The sequence below is a fragment of the Mandrillus leucophaeus genome, unplaced genomic scaffold, assembly GCF_000951045.1.
Source record: "Mandrillus leucophaeus isolate KB7577 unplaced genomic scaffold, Mleu.le_1.0 Scaffold17, whole genome shotgun sequence".
NCBI classification, from domain to species: domain Eukaryota; kingdom Metazoa; phylum Chordata; class Mammalia; order Primates; family Cercopithecidae; genus Mandrillus; species Mandrillus leucophaeus.
Genome location: NW_012101698.1, coordinates 1332578 through 1342154, shown reverse-complemented (window position 1 = coordinate 1342154; position 9577 = coordinate 1332578). Strand labels below are relative to the sequence as shown.

Below are 9577 nucleotides of genomic sequence, written 5' to 3'. Positions count from 1 at the left end.
CTTGAAGCAAAAGTGAGCTTTTTCCGGGTGGTGGAAAAGGAAACTGTTAACTATTTACTTTAGTGGTGGTGGGTGCTGGGAAGGAACTGAGGCGAAATGCCTCTGCAGGTGACGGTGCAGACCAATACCAGGAGGTAAAGTCACAAGTGTCCCTTCGGCCCTTAAGCCCAGGGAAACGCAAGGCAAGGGACCAGAGGGCCACCCCCACCTTTCCCGAGCCCTTTCCCGAGCCCTTTCCCCGCCCATAAATGGCGGCGGTGGCGAAGATCCGGGCCCGCCGCGCGAGGCACTCTGGGAGCGGAAGAAGGTCGCGCGAGGGCTGGCGAACCGGAAAAAGAGGCGCTGGGCCTGAAAGCGCCCCGGTAATCGCTATAGTTGCCGGTGTTTGCGGGAGGCAGGGAACCAGGCCTGGCGAGCGGGGTGTGTCGCGATGCCGGAGCTGGCGGTACAGAAGGTGGTGGTCCACCCCCTGGTGTTGCTCAGTGTGGTGGATCATTTCAACCGGTGAGAGAGCGGCCTATAGCGGAGCCGGCGGCGCAGCCGCTGCTGAGTCACGGGCACGCTGGGGATGGCGCGGCGGCCGCGGGCGACCTGGGGACGCAGACAGGGCGGCTGGTGACCCTTACTTGTTCAGGAGCGCAGACCAGCCTGGGCTCACGATGCCGGAGTCATCCAACCTCCGCCCCTGCTCCAGCCGCCGCCACTCCGGGACCTGGGTTGCCTGTTCCGTTTACCCAGTGTGTTTTACAGAGTTCCCTTTCCGAGTTCGTTTTGCCGAAGTTCGTTTTACCGAAATCTGGGTGATGCCGGGGGTCGGGGGATGCGGCTAGCTTTAGTTGGCCCTGACCCCCGCCCCCAAGCTCGTGTCTGTCACTTCGTTTTGCCGAAATCTGAATGAAGCCAGGGTGGGGCGGAGGCAGGCTAGCTTCATTTGGCTCTGACCCCTGTTCCCCAGGGTCGTATCTTCGTTTGACCTAGTTGGTTTCAATGAAATGTGAATGATGTCTGGATGATGCACGGGTGGGGCGGAGGGGGCTAGCTTCATTTAGCCCCGCCCCCAGGCTATCTGTGTTTATCTTCGTTTGATCGAGTTAGTTTCACCGAAATACGGATGATGCCGGAGTGGGGCTCAGGGGGGCTACCTTCATTTGGCCCCGACCCCCGCCCCAGGGTCGTATTTATGTTTATCCTCGTTTAACCAAGTTAATTTCACCGAAATGTGAATGATGCTTGGATGATGCTGGAGTCGGGCAGAGGGGGCTAGCTTCAATTTGTCCCTGACCCCTGCCCCCAGGTTCGTATCTATGTTTGTCTTCACTTGACCGAGTTCCTGTTATCGAAATCTGGATGATGCTCTGCACCAGGAAGGGCTCCCTGGATCAGCTGTGGTTTTAACCCATTAACATTTTTAAATGGGAATCTGATTAGACTCCGTCTCAAAAAAAAAAGTACATATGTATATATAGTATATATGGATTATATACAGATGTATATATATTAGATAGATAGAGGTTTCCGTTTTTTTTTTTAAAAAACATGAGGCTGGGCATGGTGGCTCACGCCTGTAATCCCAGCACTTTGGGAGGCTGAGACGGGAGGATCACTTGAGCCCATAAGTTCAAAGCTGTCGTGAGCTCAGATCATGCCACTGCACTCCAGCCTGGGTGAGAGTGAGACCTTGTCTCCAAAAAAAAAAAAAAGAGAGAGAGAGACCAGTTGGAGATTTGGACCATAATGAATAAGGTAAGGAAACATCTCAGAGGTCATCTAGTAAGCTCACTGTTTGAGGGTGTACATCCACCACCCCTTGGCTTTGGAGCTGTTCATCCTGCTAGACTTGTTGCACATGTTTCTAAGTTTTACAAGATTGTTAGTTGGATTTGCAAATGTAAAGACCCAGTTCAGAGCATCTGCTATAAAGCCATTGTTGCAGAGTGTCCATTCTCCTGCGACTTGCTCTGTGCAACTAATTCAGCTGGAGCCATAAAAGGACCCTCAGCCTAGGATATGTTGGCTTTTCTACAGTAGAGGAATTACTGTTTTTCTCCCATGGGATACTAGGGGCAGGCACCATTTCAGTTCTATTCAAGCACTTGTTAAGAGCACTAGCTTTTAGACTAGCCTGGGGGCACATGCCTCTAATCCTAGCACTTTCAGAGACCGAGGTGGGTGGATTGCTTGAGCTTAGGAGTTCAAGACCAGCCTGGGCCACATGGTGAAAATCCCTTCTCTACAAAAAAAAAAAAAAAAAAAAAATTACCCAAGTGTGGTGGTATGTGCCTGTAGTCTCAGCTACTCGGGAGGCTGAAGTGGGAGGATCACTTGAATCTGAGAAGTAGAGGCTGCAGTGAGCCAAGATTATGCCACTGGACTCCAGCCTGGGCAACAGAGTGAGACCTTGTCTCAAAAACAAAGAAGAGCACTAGCTTCTCTATCAAGTAAGTGTAGGGTTTTAAAAACACAAATGGACTTTGGTAGACCAAAACAAAAGCCCATGAGTATGGAAGTTTCCCTTGAAGTTGGAAACTCAATTTCCCCCTTACCGCTCCCCCTGCCCCTGAAGATTAGAGGCACCAGAAATACAGAATCATTAACTTTGTTTGATTCAAACCCAAACCTAGTAACCATTTATAGATTTGCCAACTATATGCTAAGAAAAATACTACAATTAAACCAATGTGAAACTAGCCTCCCAAAGTGCTGAGATTACAGGCATGAGCCACTGTGCCTGGCCTACTCTAGCATCTTTATTCCAAAAAAGATTTCAGGATGGGAAAAGTTTAAAGGAGAAAGAAAGCTGCAAAGAAAAAGTTAAATGTGGTAGCGTGGCTTAAATGTGTTTTCAGACTAAGATCTGGGAAGTTTTCATTTTCTTCATTTTAAATTTCTGTGAAGTCTGAAATTTTCCCAAGCATGTATTACTTCACAGTCAATGTTAAGTAAAAACTGCCAGTGTGTGTCAGCACCAAGTTTGTGAATTGCCCCTTATAGTTAATACCAACCTAACCCTATTACATTGGTTTAGAGAGATTAGTTCCTAGGTAAACTAAATTGTATCTGTGCCATTGATACTTCCCATTGAGTATCTCATTGTTGGATCCATGCTTCTGTGCTAACCTATCCACACTGACCATCTGTTTTCTCGTTCAGAATCGGCAAGGTTGGAAATCAGAAGCGCGTTGTTGGTGTGCTTTTGGGCTCATGGCAAAAGAAAGTACTTGATGTATCGAACAGTTTTGCAGGTAAAAGACAAATTTTGTGTTTTTCTGAGCATGATTAAAATGTCAGTTGACTTTTTAAGAAAATAAACTTTTGTTACCACTTTTGACTACAACCCACAGATTGTGTCAGAATTGCTGAAGTATAGAAAAGAGAACCTGAAGATTGCACACTAGACCAGGCAGTAAATACTTCAGACTTGCAGGCCATGTGGTCTCCACTGCACCTGCTCCTCTCTGCTGTTGTAGTGCAGGAGCTGCTATAGACAACATGTAAACAAACAATGAGAGTGGCAGTATTGCAGCAACCCTCTATAAAAACAGGCAGCTGGCAGTTTGTCAACCCCCACAAACTGTTCAACCATGCTTCTTATAGGTAGAGTAAGGGGAGAGATGGGGAACTTTACCCGTGTGAATCCTCACAAGAACGTATCCATGTATTATTTGGATGATTAAAGCAACAACAACAATAAAGAACATGCTGGATGACCTCTGGACTAGAGGTCACTAACTCTGGTGTCTAAAACGACCAGCTAATAATGTCATTCGCCAAATGGAAAATACCAGGAAATTACTGGGCTTCTAAAAAACTGAAAAGCATGAGTCTTTTTTAAAGAGCTACAACCTCTACCTGGCTGCAGCTGGTAGTTGCTGGGTATTCCAGTTTTTTAAGAGAAGCTGGAGGTCTGGATTTTTCTGTGAACTCTCCCAGTTTTTGAGGACAGCTCAAAAAAAAAAATTTAATATCGTGTTGGGCAAGTGAAACACGGAAGTGAATCAGAACTGGCCTGAGGGTCTTTACTCGTGACTTTTGTTCTAGGTTTCTACCAAGCACCCTAAACTAACTTTTTTTTTCCTCTTTAGTTCCTTTTGACGAAGATGACAAAGACGATTCTGTGTGGTTTTTAGACCATGATTATTTGGAAAACATGTATGGAATGTTTAAGAAAGTCAATGGTACGTCTTGATGTTCTGAGGTGTTACAGCATAGAATTGATCTGTGTGTATGGGGTCTTCTGTTTGCTTTTCTTTAACATCAAGGCCCTTTCAGTTGGCTACACTTAGTAAGACGAGTGGGAGTAGAAGAATAAGGTAGAATAAATGAAAAACTAGAGTAGCAATTTAAGGCCAAATAGGCCACCTGGGTTTGGGTAAGAGGGGAAATAACGCTCTAATTGCGGCTGAAAAGTGAAGAACCGTCCAGTAAAATCAGTCTTCCATTAGAGTTTTAGTACCACCAGGGTACATATGTCTAGAATTTTCAAAGAGGTAAAGGACATAACTTCTTATCCTTTTCGAGGGAGTCGTATCGAGCTTCATGAAATAGTTAAAGCCCACTAATTTTTTTCCTTCCTAGCCAGAGAAAGAATAGTTGGCTGGTACCACACAGGCCCTAAACTACACAAGAATGACATTGCCATCAACGAACTCATGAAAAGATACTGTCCTAATTCCGTAAGTGCTGTTTTTAAAACTCTTGAATGATTTTTTGCCAGCCAGCTCAAGTAAGAGCATCCAGGGAAGAATTTGAATAGCAAATCTGCTTACTGCTTTATCTCCATAAACTTCTGTTAATTTGTAGTGCTCTGTGAAGTATACTGTAACCTAATACATTTGATAAATAACAGGTTACACCTGCTAAGTACCAGGTGTATGAGTTATGTAATCCTCTCAATAACTGTATATCCTCTTTAGGAATGAGAAAACTGAGGTTTAGAATGGTTAGGAAGGTCTGGTAAGGGGTGGGACTGGGATTGAAAGTTTGGCTGTATTGACTCTAATGTCCTTGTGCTAGGCACTGTACTGCCCCTCAGCTTGTTAATGAAGGGGATCGAAAAGCAGAAAAAACGATGAGATCATTTGAAGTAAAAATGCATTTTTGCTGAAAATTCTGGTTCATTTCTAATTGAATAGAAGAAATAGCTTTAGTAATCGTGAGAGGAATGCCTGAAATTACCCCTTTTGTGCTGGGCGTGAGATGATTTGCTAAGATGTGTTTCTTGGCCAGGTATTGGTCATCATTGATGTGAAGCCGAAGGACCTAGGGCTGCCCACAGAAGCGTACATTTCAGTGGAAGAAGTCCATGATGTGAGTCATCTTTCCATGAACCTGGGGGGTTCAACTTGCCGCTTATTGGGTGATGGGCTTTTTTTTTTTTTCTTTTTTCAATTTTCAGGTCAACAAATCCTTTGTCTCTATAACAAAAGAAGGTAGTTAAGTTTTTTCCCCTTTGACTTTTTTAATCACCACATTTTGGAAATGGAGAGGAACATAGAAATCTAAATTCCATCCAGGCACAGTGGCTCACCCAGTGCTTTGAGAGGCAGAGGTGGGAGGATTGCCTAAGCCTAGGAGTTGAGGACCAGCCTGGGCAACATAGCAAGACCCCTACAAAAATAAAAACATTAGCCAGGCATGATGGTCCATGCCTGTATTCCAAGCTACTCAGGAGGTTGAGACGGGAGGATTGTCTGAGCCCAGGAGTTCAAGCTTACAGTGAGCTATGATCACGCCACTGCATTCCAACCTGTGCAACAGTGAGACCCTGTCCCCCAAAAACACAAAACAGAAATCCAGATTCCCCTTTTACAAATGAAAACTTTAAGGGATGAATTACGGTCTCCTTTTGGGTTTAGATTTGCAGTATTTATCCTTACTTTCAGTTTTAAGATTTGGAAAAGGGTATTTTAGGATAGCTCTGTGCAAATGTTCCTTGCATCGAGTTCTGTCTTCCTGGAGCTTTTCTCTTTGCCTGGCTACCAGGGAACTTAGATCCAGTGTATCGCCTAGTTACAGTAGGGCTTTCATCCCTGTTTTAACCCAGTTGTTTTTAGTGAATTTTTCTCCTGCCTCTTTAGAAAAGGAATTGAGGTTGCTCATACACACGCACCCCAATGAAGCAAGATTTTTTTTTTTAGTAGGAGATAAAGGGGATATACGGGTCATGTTACCAGATGAAACTCAAGAAGAATTAGTGCCTATAAAGGTTACCAAGAAATCCTACAAGACTGTTAAAGGTTCTGACCATCTTGGCATGCAAAGCAAAGAGAATGCCCCTTGCAGGATTAACCCTATCCTGAATAAAATAATCACAGCTCACTTCTGTAGCACTTAGTGTGAATGGAGTGACTTGCCCAAGGTCTCGGAGCTCCCTTATTACATACATGGCGGCACCAGATTTGAACCCAGCTAGCCTGGCTGTGGAGCCTGTGCTCTTAGCACTGTGCTGTCCTCCCCTGCACACAGTTTACAGCCTTTTGCAGGAGCCGTACAGCCTCTTCTGGCAGAGTCTGAGAAAAGTATCTTCCGAGTCCCTTCAGGATGTCACTGGGTGCCCACCAGGAATCATGTCCCCAGTGGATCCTTTGATTAATTCAGACCGCCAGAAAGCCAGCTATGCTGATTGCATTGGTTTGGCCACTCTGCAATCGTTTGATCCAAGAGACAAAAAAGGGCTAAACGTTACATTTTCTGGCACAAACATGCTTCAGTACAGATACTCTGTATATTGTCCATTCTAGAAAGAACTATATACTTTTTTTTTTTTTTTTTTAGAGATAATCTCGCTCTGTTGCTCTGGCTGGAGTGCAGTGGTGTGATCTCAGCTCACTGCACCCTCCACCTCCCAGGTTCAAGTGATTCTCATTCCTCAGCCTCCAGAGTAGCTGGAATTACAGGCGCCCGCCACCACACCTGGCTAGTTTGTGTGTTTTTTGGTAGAGGGTTTTTTGCCATGTTGCCCAGGCTGGTCTCGAATTCTCGGCATTCCAAAGTGCTGAGATTACAGGTGTGAGCCACCATGCCCAGCCAGAACAATACACTTTTAAGAATCAACCTGAGACTTCCCTGTGTGTCCATCCCAAGTGTGGGCTTGAGGGAATTTCCAGATTTTCTCAACTCCCAGTGCCCCAGCAGACTGCATCACTCAGCAGCACCACAGTGATGTCAGCTTTGAAGGCTAAACTTTCAAAGCAAGCCTTACCCACCCGTGCCATAGAAAATTCTCAGTCATGCACCCATTAAATGAGCTGACGTAAAGCAAGAGACTCACAGTGCGAAAAGGAACACACATCAGTTTGTTTCTGGAAAATAAATAATTATAGTTAGGCTTCCTCTCCCAGGATGGAACCCCAACCTCAAAAACATTTGAACACGTGACCAGTGAAATTGGAGCAGAGGAAGCTGAGGAAGTTGGAGTTGAACACTTGTTACGGTGAGAGCCTAGTACAGCATCAAAATAATGCGCTGCCCGAGAGGCCACACAGTGTAAGGAAGAGGTTTGTGTCAAGAGTATGGAGACCTGGGGTCCGGTCCTGGCCATCCACTAACAAGTCTGCCATTCTGAGCAAATCACAGTCTCTTTCCAGACCTTTGTTTTCTTGTCTGTACATTGAAATGTTTGAACTACATCAACTGTAAATGTCTTGAGTTACAATTTATGACTCTGTGGATAGCATACCTTGTCTGGAAACTAGAATGTTGACTGTGAGGGAAGAGAGGTGTGAGAATGCAGGCCTGCACTCCACTAGATGTCCTTCTCAACAAATGTAGCCTATTTTCTAGAGAGAATCCTCATCTCGGGGTAGCTTTTGTTTTAAAATCCTATATCTATATAATCCTTATTTGAAAGGGGTCATAGTTTTATCAGTCAATGAGGTTCCTTCCAGTTCTAAAAGTTACCATCTCTTAAATTTAAGCTTCTCGATATTCTGGAGATGCAGGTAGAGAAAATGTCATCCTTTTAAGAACAGGAAAGCCGAGATAGCTTCAGTACAAGGCTACCCAGAAAGTTACTGGCAGATCTAAACTGTTCACGTAAACAATCTCTTTTTTTCTTAAGTGAAAATGGTTTTATTTCAGCTCTCTTTTCTAATTATTTTTTGAAAAATGCCCTGTGATGAGAAAGATAAAACATGTGGCTCCGAATGATAACCATTTCGTAATTGATAACTAAATCTTTATCAAATGGAAAAGTGACATTTTTCTTTTAAAAACTTGCCGCACCCAACAAAGCTAGGTATTTTCTTAGAATGTGAGAACTTGCGTGATAACGTGGTACCCGATGCCTTTTCCTGCCCTTTCTAACTGCGGGTTATTACAGAGACATCAAAGACACGACGGTGGGCACTCTGTCCCAGCGGATCACAAACCAGGTCCATGGTTTGAAGGGACTGAACTCCAAGCTTCTGGATATCAGGAGCTACCTGGAAAAAGTCGCCACAGGCAAGCTGCCTATCAACCACCAGATCATCTACCAGCTGCAGGACGTCTTCAACCTGCTGCCAGACGTCAGCCTGCAGGAGTTTGTCAAGGCCTTTTACCTGAAGACCAACGACCAGATGGTGGTAGTGTACTTGGCCTCGCTGATCCGTTCCGTGGTCGCCCTGCACAACCTCATCAACAACAAGATTGCCAACCGCGATGCAGAGAAGAAAGAAGGGCAGGAGAAAGAAGACAGCAAAAAGGATAGGAAAGAGGACAAGGAGAAAGATAAAGATAAGGAAAAGAGTGATGTAAAGAAAGAGGAGAAAAAGGAGAAGAAGTAAAACATGTATTAAATAGCTTTTTTAATTTGTAAATTAAAATCTTACAAACTAAATCAGTCTGCTGCTAGAGGGTTCTTTTCCACTCGGCGTGCTTGTTAGGAAGCTGGCCCGCCAAGAGCTCTCTGCCTCCGGCCACTCTTGCTGTGGTGCTACATGGAAGCGTATGGAGACTGAGCTCAAACCTGAACTGCAGCTTCAGCTGCTGTGAGCTGGGGATATGATAGTCAGCTCAGGCTTCAGATTGTGTGAGAAAAATGAGGAGAAATCAACAAAGCGTTTTGGTACTCTTCATTCGTTTCTCTGTAAAACCAGAAGTTGAATTTCCCCCATGTTGAAAGATTCTTGGGGTCTGTTTGGAATTTTACACAATCGCTAAATGAAATGCATGAATTCCATCATGTTTTCTGCCTGGTAACACGTAGAGTCCAGACCCTTCTGAACTCTGCCGACAATACCACACCATGTTTTGGACCCATAGCTCTGGCATTCTCAGGGGTTGTGATCCAGCTCCATATATTGTTTACCTTCAAAGACACAATTAAATGACTTGATTTTTAAGGCTGTGTTCTAGTCGTTTTTGACTTTGGGAGTAGTGATCCGTTGTTTCCAGAAGCAGCCAAGACAGCCTTCGATTGGAGCTGCCTTAAGGAGTTCTCTTGGACTTGGTATCATTTATGAAAGAGCATCTTGTTCCCCTAAATGGAAACAGGCAGTCTGCTGTAGTGAGGAGAGTTCTCTGAGCCCAGAAGACCCAGGTTCTAGTTTGTACCTCAGATCCGTCATTTGTGAGGTGATAGGTTGCAGTCAGTCAT

The 9577-nt window shown here is 44.7% G+C and overlaps 1 protein-coding gene across 1 annotated transcript; it reads left to right on the top strand.

The window, feature by feature from the left end:
- Positions 1–293: 293 nt before the first annotated feature.
- On the top strand, positions 294–9323 carry PSMD7 (proteasome (prosome, macropain) 26S subunit, non-ATPase, 7). Its single transcript, XM_011976707.1, has 7 exons — positions 294–504; positions 3151–3242; positions 4083–4175; positions 4576–4673; positions 5227–5307; positions 7341–7432; positions 8321–9323. The coding sequence occupies exons 1-7, from the start codon at positions 431–433 to the stop codon at positions 8763–8765; spliced, it is 975 nt and encodes a 324-aa protein (XP_011832097.1). The 5' UTR covers positions 294–430; the 3' UTR covers positions 8766–9323.
- The last annotated feature ends 254 nt before the right edge of the window (positions 9324–9577 follow it).

Coding starts and splice junctions, on each gene's coding strand:
- PSMD7 (XM_011976707.1), top strand. CDS start 431: ATGCCGGAGCTGGCGGTACAGAAGGTGGTGGTCCACCCCCTGGTGTTG. Junction 3,243..4,082: donor TGTATCGAACAGTTTTGCAG/GTAAAAGACAAA, acceptor TTTCCTCTTTAG/TTCCTTTTGACGAAGATGAC. Junction 5,308..7,340: donor CAGTGGAAGAAGTCCATGAT/GTGAGTCATCTT, acceptor TTCCTCTCCCAG/GATGGAACCCCAACCTCAAA.